General features: G+C 48.9%; 2 protein-coding genes and 1 long non-coding RNA gene across 4 annotated transcripts in view; 2 read left to right on the forward strand and 1 right to left on the reverse strand.

Annotated features, from left to right (window-relative positions):
- The window catches only part of LOC307205904, a 260,341-nt gene that overhangs the window by 227,111 nt on the left and 5,271 nt on the right, over positions 1 to 27,959 (reverse strand). The gene's annotated exons all lie outside the window — the stretch shown is intronic.
- Positions 1 to 27,959, forward strand: part of MRPL9 (mitochondrial ribosomal protein L9) — a 97,652-nt gene that overhangs the window by 10,509 nt on the left and 59,184 nt on the right. The window lies entirely within an intron of this gene.
- On the forward strand, positions 736 to 27,870 carry LOC307205555 (semaphorin-7A-like). Of its 2 annotated transcripts, none has more exons than XM_079958074.1 (14): positions 736 to 1,173; positions 9,462 to 9,601; positions 10,809 to 10,871; positions 12,020 to 12,112; positions 12,365 to 12,473; positions 14,351 to 14,449; positions 16,793 to 16,935; positions 18,742 to 18,920; positions 20,447 to 20,555; positions 21,693 to 21,897; positions 22,755 to 22,870; positions 23,130 to 23,302; positions 25,642 to 25,697; positions 26,749 to 27,870. In XM_079958074.1, the coding sequence occupies exons 1-14, from the start codon at positions 1,089 to 1,091 to the stop codon at positions 27,084 to 27,086; spliced, it is 1,908 nt and encodes a 635-aa protein (XP_079814200.1). In that variant the 5' UTR covers positions 736 to 1,088; the 3' UTR covers positions 27,087 to 27,870. The 2 variants fall into 2 exon arrangements, with proteins under 2 accessions (XP_079814200.1, XP_079814201.1); XM_079958075.1 differs by having other exon boundaries at positions 737 to 1,173; positions 16,796 to 16,935.

Here is a 27,959-nt window from a genome sequence, read left to right on the forward strand (position 1 = left end):
TGTTTCCTGCTTGGCAGGAGGTTGGACTCGATGGCCCTTGTGGTCTCTTCCAACTCTATGATTCTATGATTCTATGCTCTAGTTATCTCCCGCTTGGATTACCATTAGGTCCCGTTGCGGACGACTCTGGGGTTGCGGCGCTCATCTCGCTTTACTGGCTGAGGGAGCCGGCGTACAGCTTCCGGGTCATGTGGCCAACATGACTAAGCCGCTTCTGGCGAACGCCGTTTACCTTCCCACTGGAGTGGTACCTATTTATCTATTTGCACCTTGACGTGCTTTTGAACTGCTAGGTTGGCAGGAGCAGGGACGGAGCAACGGGAGCTCACCTTGTCGCGGGGATTTGAACCGCCAACCTTCTGATCAGCAAGTCCTAGGCTCAGTGGTTTAACCCACAGCCCCACTGATATATAAACTGATACATAAATGAGCGTTTATCCCATGAACACAACCCCTTCACTCTTTCCCCTTTGTGTCATTAAAGCAGGGAGTCTTTAATTAATTAACCATCATTGAAAATAGCCAGGTTATTGTACATTGCGGCAGCCTTTGGCTATGTGCAATAAAACTGACTGACTGACAATATGTCCATTGTAAGCCAGGCACTAAGGGCCACCTCTGCCCATCACTCAACAACAGAGCCAGCTCTGAAAGCATCCCACCCCTTTCTGGGCTGGCCATTTCCCCCCAGGGACATTCCCTGAGCGACCAGATTGGATTTCTCCCCATTTTCCTTCTGCCACCTTGCAAATCTCTTTGCTGTGCAGTTCTCTTTCGCCTGAGACTTAAAACAAGGGGCAGGGCAGACAGTGATGGTTGGTCATGGTTCCCCCCCCCCCCTCTCTTCTCGAGGAAGCTTTGCTGACGTTTGTTTCTCCTCTGCCGGGTTGGTGGGGATGTAGTTATTTATTTATTTTGAAGGGGCTATAAATTAGGATAGCGAGAGCTGGGAGGAGGAGTGCACTCAGCTCTTGACAGAAGCCGGAGGAAAAACAGCGCCTGTGGAGTTTTCCTTGCTGCAGACATCCATTCTCGGGACGCAGACATTCTCTCTTCCTCCCCACACAGATACCCACCCCCCCAAAAAGATGAGAGGCCTCTGTTTTTACCTGCTCTCCATCCTCTGCCTCGCCTCCTCCCAAAAGGTGCCCAGGCTGAAGCTCAATCTGCAAGGTTTGTGAGAGAACTATTTTTTTATTATAATAGTGCCTGCAATTTCTTTTTTTAAAAAAAAAGCCAATCTCGCATTCGTCTTAGATGATTTAACCAGAAACATTCCCTCCCCTCCGAAAAAAAGGGGGGTGTATATACGATAGCTTTTAACTTTATTTAATGCATGGTAGTTGCAGGAGATTGGTAATAAGAACAGGTTAGAATTACCTCTGTTCAGCTTTCTGCATGAGAAACTATTTGCAGATTTGTGTTCAGGACATCCTAGATGGTCGCTCTGCGTTTCAGGAGGGGCTCACCCCACCAGCCTGAAAATTGGGGGTCTGCTAATCCTTTCATGGTCAGGGTCCATTTGTGGTTGTCGTCCCCCCAACTCAGCTGTGAGATACTCGGTAGAAAAACAGATATATAACCCAAGATGTTATGCATTCCTTTTGCACAGAGGCATGTTGCAGGAGGAGGAGGCGGTTGCCACGGAAACCTGTTTATCATTAAGCACATTTTGGAGAGGACCGGGTCTGGCTCAGTCACTCTGAGCCGACCAAGCTGCTTGTTTTCATCTCTCGCTCTCAAGTCTGACAGGGAGGGATTTCACTTGTGGGCAGGATGGGCAGCCCCATCTACTCAGAGTAGACCCATTGAAAGGATTGGTTTCATTGGGTCCACTCTGAGAACGCCTAGCGCCGGAGGCAACCCATGAGAAGCTGCCTTTTACCAAGACAGGCTCATTGGTCTCTGGAGCTCAGCATTCCCAACACTGACTGGCAGCTGCTCTCCCGGGTTCCAGACCAGAAGTCTTTCCCAGCCCTGCCTGGGGATGATGTCTCTGGGGATTGCATGCCTTCTGCACGCCAGGCAGGTGTCCTGCCAACAAGCCGACTCAGAACTTCGATACCCCACGCCCTGTTGCCAGACAAAAGTCTCTTTTGAATGAAGCCAGCCTGCAACTTCCAAGGAAACCAGTCAGGTCACAGGGCGGGGCAGCAAAGGCTATTATTATTATTATTATTATTATTATTATTATTATTAACCTTCTTCTGGTGGCTACAACCTGACACAGCAAAGTGCATTCCAAGTGCACCCCTCCCAAGGCAATTATAATACCATCTGCCTGTTCCTTTGGGTCAAGACGTTTTGTTTTGCCAGACCCGGCAGTGCACATCTTTCTTGCTGGAACCAAATCTTGCTTGCCGTGCGATGCAGATGTCTGGGGAGGGGGACAGATGTGGCTTCCAGACAGGTAATCCCACTGCCAGATCAGAGATGAAAGGCAGGCGATGTCCCTGTGTCACTAGACAGCACTGGGTGGGGGGGGGTGTTTTCCTTTATCTATTTGCACCAGAGCTTCCTGAGCAGGCACAGTCTATCTGAGCAGCTAGAATCCTGGTTTTCCGAAGCAGCGCGGAGAGGGAGGCCCAACAGGCTTCAAATATTGTTGTTGTTTAGTCGTTTAGTCATGCCCGCCTCTTTGTGACCCCCTGGACCAGAGCACGCCAGGCCCTCCTGTCTTCCACTGCCTCCCTCATGCTGGCAGCTTCGAGAACACTGTCCCACCATCTCGTCCTCTGTCGTCCCCTTCTCCTTGTGCCCTCCATCTTTCCCAACATCAGGGTCTTTTCCAGGGAGTCTTCTCTTCTCCTGAGGGGGCCAAAGTATTGGAGTCTCAGCTTCAGGATCTGTCCTTCCAGTGAGCGCTCAGGGCTGATTTCCTTAGGAATGGAGAGGTTTGATCTTCTTGCAGTCCATGGGACTCTCAAGAGTCTCCTCCAGCACCAGAATTCAAAAGCATCAATTCTTCGGCGATCAGCCTTCTTGATGGTCCAGCTTTCACTTCCATACATGCTTCAAATATTACATAAGATAATGACAGGTTTTTAAAAAACATATCTAGGGTTGGTTGGAAGATTTGGAGCGAACGCCTTCCTTAAATCACTTTTGCAGCTTTCAGGTGTGGTCCTTGCTAGTCTGCAGCAGGGAAGGCACATTACTTGGGGGTAAGGGATCTGCCTGGCTTGCAGAAGGTCCCAGGTTCAAGTCCTGGCATCTCTAGATAGGGCTTGGAAAGATCCCACCCGCACCTGTGCCTGAAACCCTGGAGAGCTGCTGCCAGTCAGTGTAGGCACTTCTAAGTTCGATGAAGCTCTGTCTGGGTATAAGGCAGCTTCCTCTGATCCTATACTGAGCCATGAGCTCAGTGGCAAAAGCCTGAAGGAGCCTGAACATCATGAGGCGTCGTAGTGATGAGTGCATTGAACTCTGTAAATCGGTGGTGATAGGCAATCAGGGATGCTGCAGTACAAACAATTAGGGACCAAACTCGTTTGCGAGCTTCTCTGAGTGATCCTAGGATTAAGCATCACCATTGCGTGGGACGAAGTCTACCTCCACACCCTAAATTTAAATCACATGACTTCCCACCACTTGAGAATCCTGGGAACTGTGGTTGACCGCCCACCAAACTGCAATTCCCTGCACCCTTAAACTACAGTTCCCAGCATTGGGCTCTAAATATAGGGTGTGTCCGAAGCTGAACTGTTTGTTTATGAAATGCCATCGTCGCCTTTCAAGAGGCATACGCCTTCCTAATATACTGTGCATTTTATAATTGTGAAAACATCCATATTCGCAATTAAAATCATTTAAACTTCAGAGGCAGGAGTCTCTTTCATTTCAGAGAAGGGAGAAGGCTGTGTCATCGTGAGACCGGCTTCCACTTCTGCGGAATGATTTCAGCAGAGCTTGCTGGGGAAACTGTAGTTCAGGGGTAGAGCATCAGCCGAAGAGTTCAGGTTCAGTCCCCGGGATTTAAAAATAAAAATAAAAACCAGGTTAGCAGATGAAAGTGGATTTTGTTTCCCCCCGGCCTCAGATCCTGGAGAGATGCCGTCACTCAAAGCCAACAGGCCTGCTCCAGACAGACAAACAGCCTGATCTGGTAGGAGCTGGATTTCCTACATCCCTAATCCAAAACCCCCACAATTTTTCCTGGACCCATAGACATCTGGGGCAGGTGGCAAACGGCCTCTTGGCTTATCTCACACTTGTGTTTCACAGATGCGTGATTTGAAGAGGCACAAGAAGTTTCCATCTTGATGTTGTTGGGCAGAGCAGCGGCTCTGGGGCAGAACATCTGCTTCGCCCCACTTTCAATGGCCACCCCTCTCCCTCTGAAAACCCAAAGACAAGCATGAGGACTGGGACCTTAGTTGTTGTTTTTAGGGGAAAGAAGCGGCCCAGCTCAGCGGCTAGCGCGATCTGCTTCACTTGCAGATGGACCCGGGTTCAATAGCCGGGAGAGACCCTCCGTCTGAAACCTCGGAGAGGTGCTGCCAGTCTGTGTGGACAATACTGGGCTAGATTGAGCAAGGGCATAAGGCCAGCTTCCTGAGGGCCTTGTGCCACTAAATAGTCCATTTCGGCAGCAAATGAATCAGCTTAATAGAGGGACAAGGCAAATTCAAGGAGGAGAAGCCTATCGTTCGCTCCTAACCACAATGGCTATGTCCTCCGTCCTCTGTTGGACTCTGGAGGCCAGTCGCTGAGAACCACAAATGGACAGTTCTTGCGCTCTGGTCCTGCTGGAGGGCTTCTCGTTGGGACACCTGGTTGGCTGCTGTGAGAACATGATGCTGGACTAGATGGGCCCCTCTGGGCCTGATCCAGCAACCGGGCTCTCCTGAGATTCTTGTGGAACCTCCAGGTCTAGAGGCAGTCTATCTGGACTTCTAGGTAACCGGGGGCATTTGGCTGCTGCGAAAGCAGGGAGGCTGGACATTGGGCCTGCCCAACATTTTCACTCCGGCTGGGGGTTGTTGTTTTGTTTTACTCTGGGGCTAAGGCCTCAAATGCACAAATGCTTTGGCTTTTTATTTATTTCTTGCTATTGCGTTTATGTTCCACCTTTTTCCTCTACGGAGCTCAAAGAGACGCACATGGTTCTCCTCCTCATGTAATGCCCACAACAGTCCTGCGAGGTAGGATGGGCTGAGAAGCAGTGGCTGGCCCCCAAGTGGACGAGTGGAGATTTGAGCCCTGGCCTCTCCCAGGTCCTAGTCTGACACTCTAGCGACTACACCACATGGGGTCTTTTGGGGGGACGGGGATGGACATAAGGACAGCCCAAGGGAAGCCCACACATGAGGTCTGAAACCACCAGCTCTCTTCCTTTACGCTGCAAGGCGAGGCTCTCCCTGTGCCCTAATGAAGGGGGTAGACTGCCTTTGTAAATGGAGGTTCCATTCTGAACGACCATGGCTAGCAGGAAGAACCCTCTGGAGCGGGGTCCATCTGATGGGGTCTGGCCTAGACCAGTTCCCCACGATGGCCATTCAGACACTCCTGTGAAGCCCTCCACTAGGCCACCATGGCAACAGCCTTCTCCGGCCGCGTTGCTACAGGTAGACTGCTTCTGCATCTGGAGGCTCCATGGGGGTCTTCATGGCTAACTACAGCTGTTAAAACCCCCTATGCTGCCCCTCTCCCCCAGATTTCCTGGCTTTTGCCAAATCATGCCTCCAAATTCCATAGCCATCTAGGAACTGGCACAACTGGGGTCTAGACACACACACACCCCGGTTCTGCCCCCTGGGATCTGAGCAATGTCTAGTAGATAGGAATAAATGGCCTTTGAAGAGGCCAAGCAGGTGTTTGTCCCCTTTACTGCAGAAAGATGCACTCTGCACATCCTCAGAGAATCTCTGCACATGGGGTTTTTCTCAACGCTTTGAAGAAGGTAGGAAAGGCACTCTGCACCTCCTCAGGGGATCGCTGCACACTCAGAGGTTTCCCAGACCAGATAGTGCTGCTTTCAGGCATACCTGAGACCTGGGCATCTCTTTCCCCTTGGCACCAGAGGCAGTGCCACACCTGAGATGGGATTGCAGGGCCTGGCTGGCAGCCAGCAAGACAGCCGCTCTCTTCCAAAAACAGGAGGCTTTTTTTTTGCAGAGAAACAGAGGAGGAGATTTTATAGACTGGGTCAGGCTAGACTTGGCACTCTCTGCAGTGCGGATAAAAAGAGAGCTGCGAGCTCCGAGAGGAGGGGAGGCAGGGAACACAAAAACAACGCCCCAGATTCGTTCTCCGATACGCGGTTGCCACCCGCAGGGCTCGCCCTCACAGACCCAAATTGCACGCTGCTCCTCATCACGACACATTTGTTAGAAAAGCCCCCGGAAAGGAAAGCCTGTGGGCTTAAGCAGCATTTCTGCAAGATAGAGAGAGAGAGAGTCTCTCAAGGACCCGGTGGGATGCTCTGGTTTCCTGCCCTTTGAATGCCCATTCCGGGTTCCCAGTTCAGCTCCCCCATTTGTGGATGATGGACAGTTTCCAGCCAAGAGTGACCTTGGGGAAATTTCCCCATAAACGCTCTCCCCGCTCCTCAACCCCACTGCAATGTTGTTGTTGTTGTTTAGTCGTTTAGTCGTGTCCAACTCTTCGTGACCCCCTGGACCAGAGCACGCCAGGCACTCCTGTCTTCCACTGCCTCCTGCAGTTTGGTCCAACTCATGCTGGTAGCTTTGAGAACACTGTCCCACCATCTCGTCCTCCGTCGTCCCCTTCTCCTTGTGCCCTCCATCTTTCCCAACATCAGGGTCTTTTCCAGGGAGTCTTCTCTTCTCATGAGGTGGCCAAAGTCTTGGAGCCTCAGCTTCAGGATCTGTCCTTCCAGTGAGCACTCAGGGCTGATTTCCTTCAGAATGGAGAGATTTGATCTTCTTGCAGTCCATGGGACTCTCAAGAGTCTCCTCCAGCACCAGAATTCAAAAATGTTAGCACAGGGCAAAGGGGCTAGGGAGGTTTGAAGCATAGGATTGCAGAATCGCAGACCTGGAAGGGATCCAGAGGGATCTAGTCCAAGCCATGGCATTGCAAGAATCAGTGGTCCCCAAACCTTTGCTCCATAAAGTAAAAAGGTAAAGGGACCCCAACCGTTAGGTCCAGTCGTGGACGACTCTGGGGTTGTGGCGGAGGGAGCCGGCGTACAGCTTCCGGGTCATGTGGCCAGCATGACTAAGCCGCTTCTAGCAAACCAGAGCAGCGCACAGAAACGCCATTTACCTTCCCACCGGAGTGGTACCTGTTTATCTACTTGCACTTTGACATGCTTTCGAGCTGCTAGGTTGGCAGGAGCAGGGACCAAGCAACGGGAGCTCACCCCGTCGCGGGGATTCAAACTGTCGACCTTCTGATCGGCAAGTCCTAGGCTCTGTGGTTTAACCCACAGCGCCAACCCACCCCTAATGTCCTTTTCCCCTATAAAAAAGCATTATTCAGAATAGCAGTTTGCCCAATAAAAACACGATCACATTCGAAACAGTAACGGTTAATTGCAAATGTAATCAAAACTATTCAGATTAATTAATTCAATGAACGTGCTCCGGTGATGCCAGCTTTTTGGAGTCTGGTGGTCATTTACACCCCCGTGACTCCCCACCGCCTCTTGGCACCCCCTAGGTAATTTCACCACCCTCCAGGGGGCGCTACCACTCACCTTGGGGGAACCCCTCCTTTAAAAGTTGAGCAGGGCAGTTTGCTAGGGCCATTGGCTCCCTGGAGCCACCTACTGCCGGGCTCCTTGTCTTCCGCCCAACCTGCCCCAATGGGCACCATAGATCAGGCATCTCCAAATTCGACCCTCCAGCTGTTTGGGGACTACAACTCCCATCATCCCTAGCTAACAGGACCAGCGGTCAGCGGTGATGGGAGCTGTAGTCCCAAAACAGCTGGAGGGCCGAGTTTGGGGGTGCCTGGGGTAGTATTTTGTACATACAAGACAACGGCAAGAATCCACCAACAGCATACGAATCAATATGGCTAACTGTTTAGCCATATTGGGTAATTTAGGGAACTGTTTAGGGAAGCTTTTAATGTTTAATAGGTTATTGTATTTTAGTGTTTTGTTGAAAGCCGCCCAGAGTGGCTTGGGGGACCCAGCCAGATGGGCAGGGTAAAAATAATAAATTATTATTATTATTATTATTATTATTATTATTATTATTATTAACCTTATCCAAAACACCCACTCCACTCACACATGAAAATAAAATTCGCCACAATCACAAACAAACAACCACACCCTAAACCAGGCATAGGCAAACTCAGCCCTCCAGATGTTTGGAGACTACAACTCCCATCATCCCTAGCTAACAGGACCAGTGGTCAGGGATGAGGGGCATTGTAGTCCCAAAACAGCTGGAGGGCCGCGTTTGGGGGATGCCTGCCATAGATGGATGGATAAGATATAAGATCAATCCGTGATGGGGAATTTCAGGTTCAGGGCCAAGGGTGGCCCTCCAGCCCTGCTTCTCCAGCCCTGCTCATTGGGTGCAATTAAAACAGGGCAGGTTTATTTTTAATTGTATATTTTTGTAAAGAGCCCACTGCCACTCTTGGTTTCTGTGCCACCACCCACTGTTCAGTGTTCTCCTCTGCCCTTTCTCTGCCTGATTTTATTTTTTAAGCCCATGTATTATGCATTAACCGCATTAATATCGCCGCCGTGGAAGAGGAGCTCTCTGGACGGATGAGGCAGCAGAATGGAGATTGTTCCGTTGTACGCGCGCTTAAGTGGAAGTCAGTTCCCGTTTTCTCTCTCCGAAGAGAGAAAGCAGAACCATTTTTCCAGTCTGAGGGCCATGATCCCTTCTCGGCAGCCTATCTGGGGGCCACAGAGGGGGCAAGTCTTCCCTCTATGCAATCATACAGCTCCTCTACACGCACACCCCCTTCCTCCAAGGAGACCTCAGGGCCCAGATCCATTCAGGCTCCAAAGCCCCATGCTGGTGCGGACAGGACAGTAACATTTCAAAAGACGGCTTTATCCCTTGCACGCCCAGCAAATCACTGAGGTTCATGGGAGAGTCTCTACTGCAAGTCGCAAAGATCTCCGAAGCCTGCTCCGTAGGAACTCTGAAACCAAATAAACAGAAATCTTATAAATCTCTGAAAGTCGCTAAATAATAACTTTATGACCACTCACACCTCCACCACATATGTACAGTGGTACCTCAGGTTACGTACTTAATTCGTTCTTGGAGGTCTGTTCTTAACCTGAAACTGTTCTTAACCTGAGGTAGCACTTTAGTTAATGGGGCCTCCTGCTACTGTCGCACTGCTGGAGCACGATTTCTGTTCTGATCCTGAAGCAAAGTTCTTAACCTGAAGCACTATTTCTGGGTTAGTGGAGTCTGTAACCTGAAGCATCTGTAACCCAAGGTACCACTGTATTGTTGTTCCTATTTCTCCACCACATCTCCAACCATGACCAATATGACCTCCTCTCCTTTCAGATGCCCAGAGGTTCAATTTCGGTGAACGTGAGAGACCGGCGGCCATGTTCCACGAGCCCGGCTCCAACCAGGTCCTCGTCGGAGGCCGGGGGAAGCTGTTGCTCTTGACGTTTACGGACTCCGAAGTCACTCCGAAAGAGGTACAGAGCTTCAGGCGGCACAGTTAATCTGCGGAACTCGCTTCCACCGGAGGAACAGATTGCCAGCAATCAGAATGGTTTTAAAAGAGGGTTACACAAATTCATGGAGGAGAGGTGGCTACTAGGCCTGGTCGCTGTGCTCTGGAAGCAGTGATGCTTCTGAATGACAGTTGCCGGAAAACTGCAGCTAGGGAAGAGTTGCTCTTGAGTTCGAATCCTGCTTGTGCATTTCCCTTTGGGGCAGCTGTCTGGCCACTGTGAGAACAGGATGCTGGACTAGACGGGCCATTGGCCTGATCCAGCAAAGCTCTGTATGTTCTGAGGTCAAGGCTCAGAAGGGCTTGGGTTACTAGGGAGCACGTTTCTCCCTAGGAGGTGTCCGTGGTGCTGAAATGAAGAACCAGGGAAGGGATGTAGCTCAGCTGTAGAGCTCTTGCTTTGGTTGCAGAACGTCGCAGGTTCAATTCCTGGCTTCCCCAGGCAGGGCTGGGAATCTCCCTTTTCCAAAACCCTGGAGAGATGTTCCCAGTCATTGTAGACAATTATTTATTAATCTTTATTTTATTATTTTATTTATTATTTATACCTCACCCATCTGGCTGGGTTTCCCCAGCCACTCTGGGCAGCTTCCAACAAAAGATTAAAAATACATGAAAACATCAGTCATTAAAAACTTCCCTAAACAGGGCTGCCTTCAGATGTCTTCTAAACGTCAGATAGTTGTTTATTGCCTTGACATCTGGTGGGAGGGCGTTCCACAGGGCAGGTGCCACTACAGAGAAGGCCCTCTGCCTGGTTCCCTGTGACTTCGCTTCTTGCAGTGAGGGAACCGCCAGAAGGCCCTCAGTGCTGGACCTCAGTGTCCGGGCAGAACGATGGGGGTGGAGATGCTCCTTCAGGTATACTGGGCTGAGGCAGTTTAGGGCTTTAAAGGTCAGCATCAACTTTGAATTGTGCTTGAAAACGTACTGGAAGCCAATGTAGGTCTTTCAGGTGTTATGTGGTCTCAGCGGCCGCTCCCAGTCACCAGTCTGACAAAACCTCTGACTCAGTAGAAGGGAAATTCCTGCGTTCCTATCCTGATGTCCTCTTTCTCTTGAGCCGCATCCCGGGACCAGCACGGGGCGAAATAGCCTCCTAGTTTTCGCGGGGGGCATAGGGTCGGCGTCCCCCAGTTTCCTCACCAGGGTCTCTCTCCTTGCTCCAGGTCCCCCTGAAGGCTGAGGAGAAGGCGGAAAAGGACTGTAAAAGCAAGCACAAAGCAGCAGGGGTAAGAAGTTGTGGGGACCTGGATCAGTGAACTACAAAATGTAAGAGGGGACAATGGTGGGGGGCGTGTCTCAACTTCCTGCCCCACTTGTGCTGCAGCGCTACCAGTGGCTGGAGGGGGTACTGCAGCGCCAGCAGGGATCACGTGACGACGCAAGGAGCCAATAGGATCCCAGCTGGCCCAATTAAGCTACCGCTGACTCAGGTCTCAGTCTGCGCAATGCATCTTTTAGGGGCCACCCTGATGGAACTCCCGGCCTCCATGTTTGTTGAGGACCCTTCACAGATGTTAAGCCAACAGCTGGCACAGACCATTGCGTAAATCTCCTGGGATCAGCACCTCCACAGCCAATCTGGGCGCCTGTTTTGGGATGCATTTTGTTGTATAACCCACCCAACCCTTAGGCCTAGAAAGGCTGCATTAAATTACCGTAGCGAAAGTAGCGATCCTTCTCACTGTTCTGGCTTCTGGGATAGCTGTGCAGCCTGCATTCGCTCCATAAGATGCACACACATTTCCCCTTACTTTTTAGGAGGGAAAAAGTGAGTCTTATAGAGCAAAAAATACGGTAAATAGTTGGCGCCCCCTAGTGGCAAGGAGGGCATGGTTAATCAACTCATGCTCTCTAGAAATATATTATTTTACACACACACACATATATACCGTATATATACCTTTATTTCTTCTCTGTTTTCTGTATCCCCCTCCCCTGTTTTTTTATTTTAAAAAAATGCATTTATTGCACTGAAAATGTTACATGTAAATATTTCAAGTGTGTGTATACAAAATGCAAACTCATGTTTTCCAGCAGCAAGAGGTTATCAATGGCAAGGGGGGGTTGGGGCTTGAGGAACAAAGGTATTTCCCTACAACGTTCCTCCAAGAGAAACAGCGTCAATTTTTAAATTCACACTGGAGCACAGATCACTTTTTAACAAAGTAGAACTGTCCCCATTTCTAACGAATATACATTGCTGCTTTTATTGCGGTTTGTGTTTTTGTTGTTGTTGTTTTACAAATATCGATGGCTCGGTTTTATTGAAGCCACCTTGAAGAATGCCATGGAAGCGTGGGTCATAAATGTTAGAATAAATCAATATGCTTCTGTGTTTTCCCTCTCCCCTCCCTATCACCTTTCCTCATCGGAGGACTGTGATAATTTCATCCAAGTGATTGAGAAGCTGGACAACAAAATGATGGTCTGCGGAACCAACGCGGCTTCTCCCAAGTGCTGGTTTCTGGTGAGCTTGAGAAATATCAGAGTGGTAGATGGAATCTGCAGGTGTTTTGCCTATTTTCATTTCATAAAAATTATATGTTGTTTGATTGGGGGTGGGGAAATCTACCCCCAGAGCAGTTTACAAAAGAATAAAGCAATGAAACTATCTGTAAAAACAATTTTTTAAAAACGTGGCAGGAAGTCACATGAAAATCGAGAGGCAGTTGATATATCAAAATGCAATCATTTTTCTTTTTTGCCTCTTTACTCCAAGGTCAACGCCACAACTTTCCAAATGGACAAGCAAGGCCGGAATATCACTGCTTCAGGGGAAAACATCTCCCCAGCGTCACCATCCCAGAACGCCGTGGTCATCACTGTAGGTACGGAGTAAGGAAAGGCGCAGAGGGAATCTTCCTGGCTGGTTTTGTTCTGCTCAGATTTTGGGTTTCGAATGTTCAAACGGCAAAATGTCTTTGTTAAGTTGTGGGTGAACATATCAGACGACACAGCGATTCTTCAAACAGCTCTTGTTTATTCACAGGCCAGAACAGAACTGAACTGAAGGGTTCAGCCAGCCTGCTTATATAGAGCTCCAGTACAACGCAACAGTAACCATTTTCTGTAACTATCCAATCACTGAACGTCACTTTCAATCCCTTATTTGCATATGTGGACCTGAGTGAAAACTATCTACAGTATCCCCCTGCTGGCCCAGGGCGAGAACTTTAGTACATAACAGTCTTGGTTCACAAAGGCAGGGCCCGATTTAGGTTTGAAGGTAATGGGGCCCTTTATATGACCAGCTGTCCTTTGTCCACAACAAATTGTCGCTGTTTTTTGGGTTGAATATATGCTACAGTCATACCTCAGGTTGAAATAGCTTCGGGATAAGTATTTTTGGGTTGCGCGCTGCGGCAACCCAGAAGTAACGGAGCATGTTACTTCTGGGTTTCGCCGCTTGCGCATGCGCAGTCAAAATGCCATCACGCGCATGCGCGGAAGTGGCGAATCGCGACATGTGCACGCGCAGACGCAGGTTGCGTTTGCTTTTGGATGCGAATGGGGCTCCGGAACGGATCCCATTCGCATCCAGAGGTACCACTGTATATGGTAATTGATGGATCTCATAGGTATCTAAATCCATTTGCACATGTTGTCATGCAGTCACTCCATGCAGAATGTAGGCACCCTATATATAGAAAGGAGCAAAGCAGTGATATTTAGGGAGCAGGCTAGCAGGCGGGGCCCATGACTTACATCATAGGAGCCTACACAACACAAAACACTGTTGCTGTAGGTTTTATTTTATTTGCTTTTTATCTTATATTTTTGAAATGTGCATCCAGGTTGTTTTTTCCCTTTAAATGTTTTGGGGGGCCCCAAGAAGAGAAGAAGAAGAGTTTGGATTTGATTTCCCTCTTTATCACTACCCGAAGGAGTCTCAAAGTAGCTAACCATCTTCTTTCCCTTCCTCCCCCCCAACAAGCACTCTGTGAGGTGAGTGGGGCTGAGAGACTTCAGAGAAGTGTGACTGGCCCAAGGTCACCCAGCAGCTGCATGTGGAGGAGCGGAGACTCGATGTTCAAATATATACTCCATGTTCAAATATATAAAAGGATGTCACATAGAGGAGGGAGAAAGGTTGTTTTCTGCTGCTCCAGAGAAGCGGACACGGAGCAATGGATCCAAACTACAAGAAAGAAGATTCCACCTAAACATTAGGAAGAACTTCCTGACAGTAAGAGCTGTTTGACAGTGGAATTTGCTGCCAAGGAGTGTGGTGGAGTCTCCTTCTTTGGAGGTCTTTAAGCAGAGGCTTGACAACCATATGTCCGGAGTGCTCTGATGGTGTTTCCTGCTTGGCAGGGGGTTGGACTCGATGGCCCTTGTGGTCTCTTCCAACTCTAGGATTCTATGATTCTATGAACCCAGTTCACCAGATTACAAGTCCACCTCTCTTAACCACTACACCACACTGGCTCCCAAGGGAGTGGGGCCGTAAGCTATAGCTTCTTTAGCTTATACATAAAACCGACACTGTACAAAGGGCTCTTGTCCATCCCACTAATTCTTCATGGAGTCAATTGCACTGATGTAAAATTCTAGTCCATATGGTGGAAGAAATATGTAAGTGTATAAGTGTGATCACAGGCACCAGGAGTCAGGAAGAAGGCAGTGTTTGTTTCGGCTCTCATAATTTCAAAGTTTGCAATGGGCGACTCACATTTTTTCCTTCCCCTGCATGTTCCAATTTCAGAAGACACCCTTTACTCTGCATTGTCTGGGGAAAAAAGCAGCATCCAGAGAAGCTATGGGAAGAAGAAGGGACTGAAGACAGAAAACAGCTGGCTGCCCCGTAAGAAACTCTCTCTCTCTTCCATCCCTTTGTATATGTCTTAAAACTCCTGGTTTTCATTTATATTTTTGTTGGTTTTGGATCAACCAGGGGCAGCTTACAGACCATGCATTTAAGGCATGTGACTTCCCCCAAAGAATTCTGGGAACTGTACAGTGGCGTAGCATGGGGGTGCAGGGGGGTCCGGCCGCACCGGGCGCAACATCTGGGGGTTAGGGTTAGGGGGTGCAAATCCACGGGTTAGGGGGCGCAAATTACTTGCCTTGCCCCGGGTGCTGACAACCCACGCTACGCCACTGGAACTGTAGTATGTTAAGGGTGCTGGGAAGCATAGCTCTGTGAGGGGCAAACTATAGTTCTCACAACTCTTCTGCACGGGAGATGCCATGTGCGTCAAATGGCTTGTTTTTGAACAGTTGCTTTTACTGGCATTTTTAGAAATATTTTAGATAAACGGCTCGGAGGTCATTGGGCGGTATGGAAACCCTGTGAAATAAATACATAAAAATAAATACAACATTGTCTGCAAGTAACAAAGGCTGGGAGTGGATAAGGAAAACACCGCTGGGGTCTCTGGCCTTTTGTAATTCTGAGGAAATGCTGCGAGTGTCCGTGCACAACACAAAATGGTTGCCGTGGAGGCTCGGCGTAGCACAAACCGCTGCCCTTTTTAAGAGGGCAGGAAATGGGCAGGCCACAAAATGGCAGCCATCAACCACCCTGTAATAAATGAAAATTCTGCCCTTATTCCCTTATGGGGAACACAAGAGCCCTTATAGAGTCCTTTGTAGGTTCTCCATCGGTTGGAGAAAATAACACAGGCCAACCAGAGGATATTGAGAAGCAAAGCAGCTAGTACCCCAAACAAAGGTGTGTCCACCCTTATATAGACATTTTAAATTGCCCGCCCTGGAGTCCAAGACCACCCCCAGAAACATCATACCTACATCACAGAAAGGGCGGTCTACACCAGAAATCTGAGTGCGTTGTTTACCTCCTGTCTGACAGGTTAGCTGTTAATGCTCACTTGATTGGATACCCTGGGGAGCCTGGCCAGTCTTTTGTAATGAGAAATACTTAGTTCCTGAGCCAAGTCACAGGCTCACCCAATTCATACACAGACATACCCTCAAGACAGGATTTGTGAAGGAAAAGACAATGGGGAGGCTTTTCCATTTGCCTTGACCTTGCGGAGAAATCATTTGGTCAGTTTGGGCGTCAAAATGGTTTCAGGGCTCTTTTCCTGTGCTGCTTCAGACATGTGGTTTATATATTTATGTACATGTTTGCTTGGTACATTTATGAACATTTATTATATATATAAAAGACCTTAATTTTTTTATTTCAGCCCCATCATTGGGGGAAAGGCACCTACATCAGCCATCGGCCATGATTGCTCATAAAGCTAATGTCTTTGCAGCTCTCCTCTGAAATGCTTCTTCCCCCGCCATTTTGAGAGCCACATTTGTTTGCAGGTAGCCTGCCCTGGTCCACAGGCCCAAGGACAAACATGGGTGTTACCACCCTTTCCCCATCTCTCTAACACCCCCTTTTTGCTCGTCTGTTCCTTCCTGTCCCACTGGCTCTTAGGGGAAATACAGTGGTTCCTTGGTTTACAACCATAATCTGTTCCGGAGGTCCATTTGTAAACCAAAACAGGTTGTAACTGTTAAGTGGTGGGTGAACATATCAGACGACACAGCGGTTCTTCAAACAGCTCTTGTTTATTCACAGGCCAGAACAGAACTGAACTGAAGGGTTCAGCCAGCCTGCTTATATAGAGCTCCACTAGAACGCAACAGTAACCACTTTCTGTAACTATTCAATCACTGAACGTCACTTTCGATCCCTTATTTGCATATGTGGACCTGAACTATCTACAGCATCCCCCTGCTGACCCAGGGGGAGAATTTCAGTACATAACATTAACCGAAGGCGCGCTTTCGCCAATGGGGCCTCAAAAAAAAAAATAGTTTGTAATCCAAAAAAAATGGGTTTTAAACCAAAAAAAGTTTGCAAACCGGGACATGCACTTCCGGGTTTGACGTGTTTGTAATCCAAAACATATGCAAACCAGACTGTTTGCAAACCATGGTACCACTGTAGTGATTGCTCTTGCTTATGAACAGAGAGCTTGCAGAGGACTTTTGGAATCTGGTTAGATACATGGTCAACAGGAATAATCGCTCACAATACATGGCTGCCCATCAGCAGTTGACTGCAACAATGCGGCCTCCATGTGCAGATCCAGTCTATCCCTTGAGAAGGGCTCCTCTTGTGTGTGTTTTTCTGAGCACAGGTCCTAAATACCAGCCGTACCATTTCAATTCTCTCCCGCCCCAGCAGGAGCGGACTTTGTTGGCGCCGCCCTGCTGGCGGAGAAGGACCAGAGCAAAGACGAAATCTTCTTCTTCTACAATGAGGTCAACCAGTCGGCCGGGCTGGACGAGGAGCCTTACAAAGCTGGGCTCGGACGTGTCTGCAAGGTTAGAGCGAGGCAGCGACGTCTGAGAAGGATGGAGGGATGGGGTGCGGACCAGTTACATGGCTCGTGGGCAGGGGCTAGGGGGAGTTTTAGTCCCAGCAGCACCCGGAAGGCCACTTAGACAAGTACCGGGAGCAGGTCAGTAATAACTCACGGAATCAGTGAAGATCTTTATTCAGAGACAAGACAGCTCAGGAAGCCAGGCCTAGTGAGCACAGCAACTTGTCACAGTAGAACTTGCTCCTATGAGGCAGTTGCGAGGACTAAAGGTCCCTAAAAGGTAAAGGTAAAGGACCCCTAACAGTAAAGTCCAGTTGCGGACAACTCTGGGGTTGCGGCGCCCATCTCGTTTTACTGGCCGAGGGAGCTGGCTTTGTCCACAGTTTTTCCAGGTCATGTGGCCAGCATGACTAAGCCGCTTCTGGCGAACCAGAGCAGCGCACGGAAACGTTGTTTACCTTCCCGCCGGAGTGGTACCTATTTATCTACTTGCACTTTGACGTGCTTTCGAACTGCTAGGTGGGCAGGAGCAGGGACCGAGCAACGGGAGCTCACCCCGTCGCGGGGATTCGAACCGCCGACCTTCTGATCGGGAAGCCCAAGAGGCTCAGTGGTTTAGACCACAGCGCCACCCACGTCCCAACTAAAGGTCCCTGTCTTCCCACAATTGCATAAGTCTGTTCCTCCCCCTGGGTCCTTCCCAAGCAATCTGAGACTTGCTTGCCTTGTCTGTCTCTGCTCCACCCTCTTCATCCCTCTTCTAGGAGAACTGGTCACAGCAGGAGGGGGAGAATCCTTGGCATACCCTCCAAACATTTATCTGATGAAAATAGGGATGTCCTATTCCATTCCCTCCAACATTTCTCCGATGAAAATGGGGACATTCTTTTCCATACCCTCCAGCATTTCTCTGATGAAAATAGGGACGTCCTATTCCACACCCTCCAACATTTTTCTGATGAAAATGGGGACATTCTTTTCAATACCCTCCAACATTTTTCTGATGAAAATAGGGACAGCCTATTCCATACCTTCCAACATTTATCTGATGAAAACAGGGAACCAAACAGAGGGCCTTCTCGGTGGTGGCACCCACCCTGTGGAACGCCCTCCCATCAGATGTCAAGGAAATAAGCAGCTATCCTAATTTTAAAAGACATCTGAAGGCAACCCTGTTGAGGGAAGTTTTTAATATCTAATGCTGTATTGTTTTTAAAACTCGATTGGGAGTCGCTCAGAGTGGCTGGAGAAACTCAACCAGATGGATGGGGTATAAATAAATTATTATTAATTATTATTATTATTATTATTATTATTATTATTATTATTATTATTTCCTCTTCTATACCTTACAACATTTCTCCAATGAAAATAGGGACGTCCTATTCCATACTCTCCAACATTTCTCCAATGAAAATAGGGATTTCCTAAGGAAAAACGGGACATTCCGGGATCAAATCAGAAACCAGGATTCTGTAAATCCCAGACTGTCCCTGGAAAATAGAGACATTTGGAGGGTCTGCCCTCGCATCTTCACCAGCTGGTCTCCTCTCTGTCTCCCGGCCCCACTCCCCTCCCGCCTCCACTTCTGCCTTGGAGTCTGGGCTGCTCTCTGCCACAGCCTCCTCCTGCTCACCAAACCCTGTTACCTCGTCCACCTCCTCCCGGTGTGCTCCCTGTGACCACCCATTGTTGTCGTCCCACCACCACTGCCCAAGCTCTGAGTCTTCTTCTCCAGCTGGTGCCTCCCTCCTCTCCTCTGAATACATCCAGCCTGCCCATGACATCAGGTCTTCTGCCCTTCCAGGTGGACCAAGGTGGCAGGCCTGTCATGGCGGATTCCTGGAGCACCTTCCTCAAGGCGAGGCTGGTGTGTGGACACCCCACCGAGCCCATGCGCTTCCACCGCCTCCAGGATGCCTTCATCTCCAAGAAGGAGGGCGGTAAGGGCGAGACGGTGCTGTACGGCGTCTTCTCCAGTGCGTGGTGAGTTAAGGGCCAGGCAGGATTCAACCCAGCTCCCATATCAAGGCCAGCCTACCTAAGTCGCATTAAGTGCACTACAGTCATACCTCATGTTACGTCCGCTTCATGTTACGTTTTTTTGGGTTATATCCCACGGTGACCCAGAAGTACCGGAAAGGGTTACTTCCAGGTTTCACCACTCACGTGTGCGCAGACGCACAAAATGACATCACGCGCATGCACAGAAGCGGTGAATTGCAACCCACACGTGCACAGATGCGCCGCTGCAGGTTGTGCTCTTTTCATGTTGCACACAGGCCTCCAGAACGGATCCCGTTCGCAACCACTGTATAAAGTTTCTACACTCCAAGATCCAAGTTCCCTTCGTGGAGAGCTACAGGGCCGTCTTACCCATAGGCACTAGGGGTGCGCGGCATCCGGGCGCCAGGCTCTCAGGGGCACCAGGCCCAGAGTCCGGGGCCCGAGAGTTGAGTCCTGGGAAGAGTCCACCCCTCGGCAGTGGCATAGCGTGGGTTGTCAGCACCCGGGGCAAGGCAAGTAATTTGCGCCCCCTAACCCATGGATTTGCGCCCCCTAAACCGTGGATTTGCGCCCCCTAACCCTAACCCCCAGATGTTGCACCCGGTGCGGCCGGCCCCCCCTGCACCCCCCACGCTACGCCACTGCCCCTCGGTCAGAGCGCCGCAACGGGCTCTTCTGCTGTGGGTGGCTCTGCGCCGCGAGTTCGGGGGCAACCGAGCCAGCGAGACATTGAAGTGGCCGGCCTGCTCCACCCTCCTCCGCGCCTGGAACTGGGCAACCTGGGAAGGTGCCAGGTGGGTCTTTGCACCCCATGCCACATATGCTTAATACAGCCCTGGAGAGATGCTCTCATTTCCATCATTTAGAGCAGTGCTTCCCAAAATGGGTGGTAGCGCCCCCTGTGGGGGGTGAATTTGCCATGGGGAGGGCAAGGGGGCAGCTAAGGGTTTAGGGAAGCTTTTATTGTTTAATAGGTTATTGTATTTTAGTGTTTTGTTGGAAGCCGCCCAGAGTGGCTGGGGAAACCCAGCCAGATGGGCGGGGTATAAATAATAAATTATTATTATTATTATTATTATTATTATTATTATTATTATTGACTATCAGGCTTAGAAAACCTCTGGCATGACCAGATCAAGTTCATCGATTTTGCTGAATTGATTAAACTAAATAGTTTTGACTTGATTTTGAATAAATGTGCATTTTAACAGTTACTGTTTTGAATGTTACTGCATTATCTTCCTTAGTGGGTCGTGCAAACTGCTGTTCTGAATAATGCTTTTTATAGAGTAAAGAGCGCTGGCGATGAGTCTTTCGAACCAAGGGGGCGGTGGCCCCAAAAATTGTGGGAGCCAATGATACAGAGATTGAAGCAGACTCCAATGCAGAATTTATCAGGACACATGAAAAGCCGATTTTGCGTTTGTGATTTTGTGCTTCCTGGAATGGTCAGTCGGCTGTAAGACTGACATTACACCAGTGTTTTTGGTTTTTTCCCCCCTTAGGGGTTCATCTGCTGTCTGTTCGTACTCGATGAACCGGATCAGCAACGTTTTCAAGACTTCGAAGTTCAAAGGGGTCACTGGCCCCATCCCTGTGCCCAGACCCGGCATGGTAAGGTCATTCCTGGGCCTCTGGGTTTTTGAAAAAGCAGGAATCTTACTAAACATCTTCCAAGACAATAATGCCCACTTATACCACAAAGAACTCATAACCCACTGAAATATACTGGGAGTCGAGAGTGGATTTCATGCTCTTTATTCAGCTCATAGTGGTGAGGAGGAATGGAAGTTCCCCCGAAATGTCTGCCTTATATACATTATTTACACAATGGGCCCCACGTGATTGGCTAATTCCGGGATTCTCCTGTAGGCCAATCAGGTTGCAGATTCATTTCCACCTGGAGTTGGGTTGGGTGGCTCCTGTGGACCAATCAGACTGCTGCATTCTGAATCCTGTTGTTCTAGGACCAATCAGACTGCTGCATTCTGAATCCTATTGTTCTAGGACCAATCAGACCGCTGCATTCTGAATCCTATTCCACTCAGTACATCACACCCAGAAACATCATAGCCAGACACGGGAGAGACCTATCAGGAGTAAGCCTGGACCAATGGTACCAAATAGTCTGGGAAACAGCCTTACTAGAAAAATTAATCAATAAACTGAAACGGACATGGGGACAAATAGAAGAAGACGCCTTCACCCCGGTATGACTCCCCTTTATCACATACACAGCCCAACAAGACAACGACAAAAATCCACCAACAGCATACAAATCAATATGGCTAACCTGATCCAAAACACCCACCCACCCCGCTCACACATGAAAAGAAAGATCACCACAGCCAACCACAAATGAACAACCACACCTTGGCCAACCCCAACCTCTCTCACCACCAAAGGAACACAAGCGAACAGCAGAGAACCTGAACAAGCAACGCTGACACCAAACCCCGCATATAGTGCGTAAAATAGAAGCATCGCCACCCGACCCCGACCCCACCCATATTTCCCCCTTTTCTTCCTAAAGTCTCCACAAAAGAAACTGATTTGTAAAAAATGTTACATGGGGGGGGGGGGGAAATACCAGAGAGAGACATTGCACACACTTTTGTAAATCAAGAAAATCTTTAATAAAGATAAACAACCAAAAAGCAGGAATCTTTATTTATTTTTTGTGCAAAATGTTCATTTCTCCAAACACATGTGCTGACTTATCCCTGTCTACCTTTCTCTCCTCCTGCTCAGTGTGTGCCACCAGATGGTCACCCTCCGTTGCCCAAATCTACTCTGACCTTCATTAAGGACCACCCCGAAATAGACTCGGTCATCTACCCGGATGAAGAGCGCCCCCTCTACATCCTCCAGAACAATGACACATACACCCAGGTGGTGGTGGATAGTGTGCAGGATGCTGCCGGAATCTCCCACGATGTCCTCTTCCTGGGAACAGGTGAGCTTGGCTGGCGGCCATGGAGGGGAGACCAGCCTTCCGGCCCCACACTCTTGCTCTGTGGAACTGCTTGTCTGTGGGGATCATTGTGGTATAAGAAAAAACTGCTCCCTTTCCCTTATGAGGTGTTGTAAACAAAATAATCTGCCCTTTTTCCTTTATGGGGTATCCAAGAGCCCATACAGAGTCCTTACGTAGGTTCCCTATTGGTAGGAGAAAATAACAGAGGCCAAGCAGAGAATATTGAGAAGCAAAGCAGCTAGTAAGCCTGATCTTTATTGATCTGTTGCAACAGGGTCCTCACTCACCACACGAAGGAAAGGAGGAGGAACCCAGAACAAAAGTGTGCCTGCCCTTATACAGTGGTACCTCAGGTTACATACGCTTCAGGTTACAGACTCCACTAACCCAGAAATAGTACCTTGGGTTAAGTACTTTGCTTCAGGATGAGAACAGAAATTGTGCGGTGACAGCAGCGGGAGGCCCCATTAGCTAAAGTGGTACCTCAGGTTAAGAACAGTTTCAGGTTAAGAACGGACCTCCGGTACGAATTAAGTACTTAACCTGAGGTACCACTGTACAGTATTGCAGTGCTTTAAATGCACAGAGTGAATGTGGTCTGATGTTGAGGAGGAGGAAACCGACAACTCTCAGTGGTGCAGCGCCTGATGCGCTAAGGTCCCAAATTCAATCCCTGGCATTTCCAGGTAAGGCGGGGAGAAATTTCTGCCAGGAAACTGCAGAGGGCCACACTGCTGGTCAATGTACACAGGACTGAGGTAGATGGAACAATGGTCTGACTCAATATAAGGCAGCTTCCTATAAACACAACGCCTCTCCTTCTCTCGGTGCCACAGCAAAAGGGAAGATCCACAAGGTGCTGAGAAGCAAAGACCAGACAGTGATTGTTGCTGAGCTGAGTCCCTTCAAGAAGGAAGCCCCTGTCTCTTCTATGATCTTGGACGACGATTCGGTAAGAGTGCAGACAAACGGCATAGTTGGGCATGTGCAAGAATGTTTTCTCCCCTCCTAAAAGAACAGCCAGGCAGGGTTGCTTTTCTCAAAAAAAAGAAAATTTAAAAAATCCCTTTCTCAGTGATCCATCTTAGTTTCCCAAACTAGGTTAGCATCTTACGGACCTCTCTTCCTTGCAATGGGTGGGGTCCCCTTCAGGCAGCTCTTTTTCCTTTCTTTCTTCTGCCCTTCGCTCTAATCCGTCTTCTCTCCGGCAGGGCCACCTGTACGCCAGCACCGAGTTCGAGGTGGTGCGCCTGCTGCTGGCCGACTGTGACCAGTACAAGGAAAACTGCTGGAAGTGTATCCTGGCCCGTGACCCATATTGTGGATGGGACGGGGAACAGAAGACCTGCTCCGCCGTCTCCCAGGACAGTAACTCCACTGGCAGGTCTGGACCAAAATCAAAAGGGGAAGGGAAATTTGGGGTGTCTGATCCTGATAAATCGACTTTCCAAAGCACCTCCTCCCCATCGTCCGCATGTTGCTGCATTTTCCTATGACGTTGTATCCAATTGGACGTGGGTGGCGCTGTGGGTTAAACCACAGAGCCTAGGACTTGCCGATCGGAAGGTCGGCGGTTCAAATCCCCGTGACAGGGTGAGCTCCCATTGCTCGGTCCCTGCTCCTGCCCACCTAGCAGTTCGAAAGCACGTCAAAGTGCAAGTAGATAAATAGGTACCACTCTGGCGGGAAGGTAAACAGCGTTTCTGTGCGCTGCTCTGGTTTGCCAGAAGCGGCTTAGTCATGCTGGCCACATGAGCCGGAAGCTGTACAGTGGTGCCTCGCAAGACGAAATTAATTTGTTCCGCGAGTTGCTTCGTCTTGCGATTTTTTCGACTTGCGGAGCGCGGATTCCCCGGGTATCAACGGCTTTAAGAAAAAGGAAGCAAACCCGCAAGACATTTTCGTCTTGCGAAGCAAGCCCATTGGGAAATTCGTCTTGCGAAGCAACTCAAGAAACGAAAAACCCTTTCGTCTTGCACGTTTTTCGTCTAGCGAGGCATTCGTCTTGCAGGGCACCACTGTACGCCGGCTGCCTCGGCTAATAAAGCGAGATGAGGGCGGCAACCCCAGAGTCGGCCACGACTGGACCTAATGGTCAGGGGTCCCTTTACCTTTACCGTTACCATTAAAGGTAAAGGTAAAGGTACCCCTGCCCGTACGGGCCAGTCTTGACAGACTCTGGGGTTGTGCGCCCATCTCACTTAAGAGGCCAGGGGCCAGCGCTGTCCGGAGACACTTCCGGGTCACGTGGCCAGCGTGACATCGCTGCTCTGGCGAGCCAGAGCCGCACACGGAAACGCCGTTTACCTTCCCGCTGGTAAGCAGTCCCTATTTATCTACTTGCACCCGGAGGTGCTTTCGAACTGCTAGGTTGGCAGGCGCTGGGACCGAGCAGTGGGAGCGCACCCCGCTGCAGGGATTCGAACCGCCGACCTTTCAATCGGCAAGCCCTAGGCGCTGAGGCTTTAACCCACAGCGCCACCTGCGTCCCTTACCGTTACCATTACCTGCATCCAATTAAGTGATACTCAAAGTTGATCTATTGAAACTGATGGCCCCTCCAGACTAGTGGAAGGTGGGGAGGGTGTTTGGCAAAATTGCATCCCTAAAGCGTGTACATTAGGAAGAATTTGCACTGAAACCCTGCTAAATTTTCATGTTTTAAGAAAAGCACAAGCTGATATGGAAATGTGGAGAGCTGAACTTCAGCATGGAAAAGGGAGATATGAAAACAAAATTGACATATTTATCCATTCTAACTGCTGGTCCATTTGCATCTCTGAGTACCTGGTGCTTGAGACTAAGGAAACCCCAAAACACAAGGGTGGAGCTGTCGCCTTCATGTGCTGCTTTTATACTTCTTTGAAACATCTCTTTGGCCACTGTGGGGAACAGGATAATAGAAATCACAGAATTGTAGAGTTTGGGTGGATCTACACACAGGAAAACCCCACTATAAATACGTCAGAAATTAAACCAGTATAACAAAAGGAGGGGAAACGCTATGTTAGATATATATATATATTTGCTCTCCAGCACCATCAGGGCTAAGGGACACGGGTGGTGCTGTGGGTTAAACCACAGAGCCTTGGACTTGCCGATCAGAAGGTCAGCAGTTCGAATCCCCGCCACAGGGTGAGCTCCCGTTGCTCGGTCCCTGATCCTGCCCACCTAGCAGTTCAAAAGCACATCAAAGTGCAAGGAGATAAATAGGTACCGCTCCGGCGGGAAGGTAAACGGCGTTTCCGTGCGCTGCTCTGGTTCGCCAGAAGCGGCTTAGTCCTGGTGGCCACATGACCCGGAAGCTGTACGCCGGCTCCCTTGGCCAATAAAGCGAGATGAGCGTCCCAACCCCAGAGTCAGTCACGACTGGACCTAATGGTCAGGGGTCCCTTTACCTTTACCTTTACCTTACCATCAGGGCTAGATCTAAACACATCAAAGAACTGTTTCAGTTAACGCATTGCAAACTTTGTATGAGAAATCAGGTTGGCAAAAACAGGACTCCACAGCGCCATCTGGCGTCGCAGTGTTAGAATGCATAAACAAAACATATAAAACGTTTTTTCTTTGCCAATGTAGCTGAGTCCCTGGTCTTGCATGTTTATCATGCATTCAAAGCGTTGTTTTTTGACTAACGTAGCTGAGTCCCCCGGGACCCAGTCCAACCCATTGGTTTGTTCCGGCTGGGCTCTTCTTACACCCATATGTTTCCTTCAACAGCTTGCTTCAGAACCTAGATTCATCGAGCACAGCTTCCATGTGTGAAAACGCTGAAGGTAAGACGATGCCGCATAGAAACCTTTTAGGCCTGTGGATGCAAACGGCTGGGTTGGGTTGTCTTTAAGGGTCACAGATGATGGGGAAATGAAAAGCCTGGGTTTCTTTTTACTTGAGGCTTCTTCTAGCCCTCTTCTCCCTTAACCCTCAGATAATTCCAACACGGGTTTGATTGGCCCAAGGACTGAAACAATTAACTACCAAAGATTTCTTCTCTGCTGCTGATGCCAAAGGGCAGGATTAGACCTAGGCTGTATTCAGAGGGGGAGAATATTGCATTAGTTTTCCTGATTATAACGCTTGTGCATGTGTCCCGTTTTCTAATGTTCCTTGCGCAGAGCATTCAGCGCAAGGTGTTGGACTAAATTACCCTTCGGGTTTCTTTGTACTCTGCAGTTCTGTGATTCTACACAGTACCTGTTGCGTTATGGAACCGTGGCTTATTGACAAATATACCAGCATTTTATGCTAAATTGCATTCACACCAGTGGGCGTGATATGATACAGTACAATGAATGCCACTGGACAACATCACTACACTTGCATCCTTTCTGTTCCTCCATGGAAACCTCAAGAAAGAACTGAGTGCTAACATACTGTCCCACATTTGGTCACTTTACTCCTGCAATATTCTGGGTTCAGTGGGTTGCAAAATGAGCTTTTTCTGGAATTAGAAAACAAGGAAATGAATGCTGAGCATGTGCTATATTCCATTAGGTTTCCATTAAGTGGCTTTTACATCACATGAAAGCTCAGATATAATGGGGAAATGGAATAAACTGCTGTTTCAATGCAAGCCCATTGGCCTTAAGTGATGAGAGGCTTGGTTTCTGTTAAATGTCTTGATGGTAAGTGAAGTTCTACATGGGTGCCAATTCTCTAGAACAGGGGTTGGGAACCTTTATCCAACTGAAAGCTGCCTTCCTTTCAGAGCAACTTTCTGAGGCCTTCTGGAAGAGGAGCCTTAGTTGAACCTGCAAACAAACCTAAAAATGGTTTCTCCTCTGTTTTTTTTTCTCTTTCTCTCTCTTTAAATGTTGACCCTTGAAGAAAAGTTAGCCCAGGAGGCTCTCAAGAAAGTGAGTGTAGATCCCACTGGCTACATCTACCTGCCGTGCCCTCTGCGGTCTCACCACGCCATCTACACCTGGGTCAAAGATGACAAGACGTACCCATGCTCCATGGACGAACAGTCCTGCACCCTCCGTTTCGGAGAGAGCACCCCGATGGACCAGGGGGTCTTTAAATGCACCTCCAGAGAAGAAGGTTACCAAGAGGAAATCACAGCCTTCAAAGTCACCCTCAACAGCGCCCGGATCCCAGAGGTCTCCGTGGCAGTCATGGCTATGGGCATCTTATTCCTCACCATAACAATTCTCTTGCTATAGATCAGGCTGCAGATCTCTTCACACACTGCCAACTAATTGTCTGTCTGTCTGTCTTTGAAAACGAAACAAGGGGCACCAAATTATCCCGACCCACCTGCCCATTCTTGAGCATTGGGCAAATCGCACCCAATTCAACAAAAATGGATCCATCATCCATCAACTTTCTCCAAGCCCACTATTTCATCCCACACACACAAAAAGAGAATTAATTCTCTGGCTCCTAATTCCAGAATAGCCTTTCACTAGGAAATGCTGAGAGTCAGAGGAGAATCAAGGAAGGCAAGACTTGTCATTGATTGTTTGATTTGTCCATTCCAGTATGATTAGCAATGAAAGAATATTTATTGAGCCATCCTGGACTAAACTCTGGCTCAATCCAACCCCGCAAACCATTTTGTTTTCCCAGTGGCCCTTCCCAACTTGGGTAGGGTTTACCCAGAGTTTATTTCCTTTTTTTAAGCAAACCATTTTCCAGTAATGAAAAGAAATGCACTCCACACTTTATTGTTACATTTCTGTTCTAGATTCTGGACATAATAACCCAAGGCTTTGTCTTGTTGCATGAGCTACACAGTCTGTGAAATCTTTACTGCTAGAAGGCATGGGATTGATTTGGGTTCCATGCCCAACACTTAAGAATTGGGACTTCTATGTAGCGAAACAGCTTCTGGGCCTGGGCTGCCATTTTGGAGCAAATGTTGGCCAAACTTCTGCCTTACTTCATAAGCTGGATGCCAAAACAGCTGTCAACATCTGCCAGAACTCAACTGCCTGTGTGTTTGAATTCATCCGGAAGCAGATTATCTCAAAAAGAACAAAGTTGGACGCTTTTTGCCGTCGTAGCCTCACCCCAATGATTCCTAGCTTCTTTTT

Source organism: Podarcis cretensis, assembly GCF_951804945.1.
Source record: "Podarcis cretensis genome assembly, chromosome: 16".
Taxonomy (NCBI): Eukaryota; Metazoa; Chordata; class Lepidosauria; order Squamata; family Lacertidae; genus Podarcis; species Podarcis cretensis.

Excerpts from the sequence above, each read along its gene's own strand:
- LOC307205555 (XM_079958074.1), top strand. The coding sequence starts at position 1,089 with ATGAGAGGCCTCTGTTTTTACCTGCTCTCCATCCTCTGCCTCGCCTCC. Across the intron at positions 9,602-10,808 it reads CCGAAGTCACTCCGAAAGAG|GTCCCCCTGAAGGCTGAGGA; the intron begins GTACAGAGCTTC and ends TCCTTGCTCCAG. Across the intron at positions 22,871-23,129 it reads TGATCTTGGACGACGATTCG|GGCCACCTGTACGCCAGCAC; the intron begins GTAAGAGTGCAG and ends TCTCTCCGGCAG.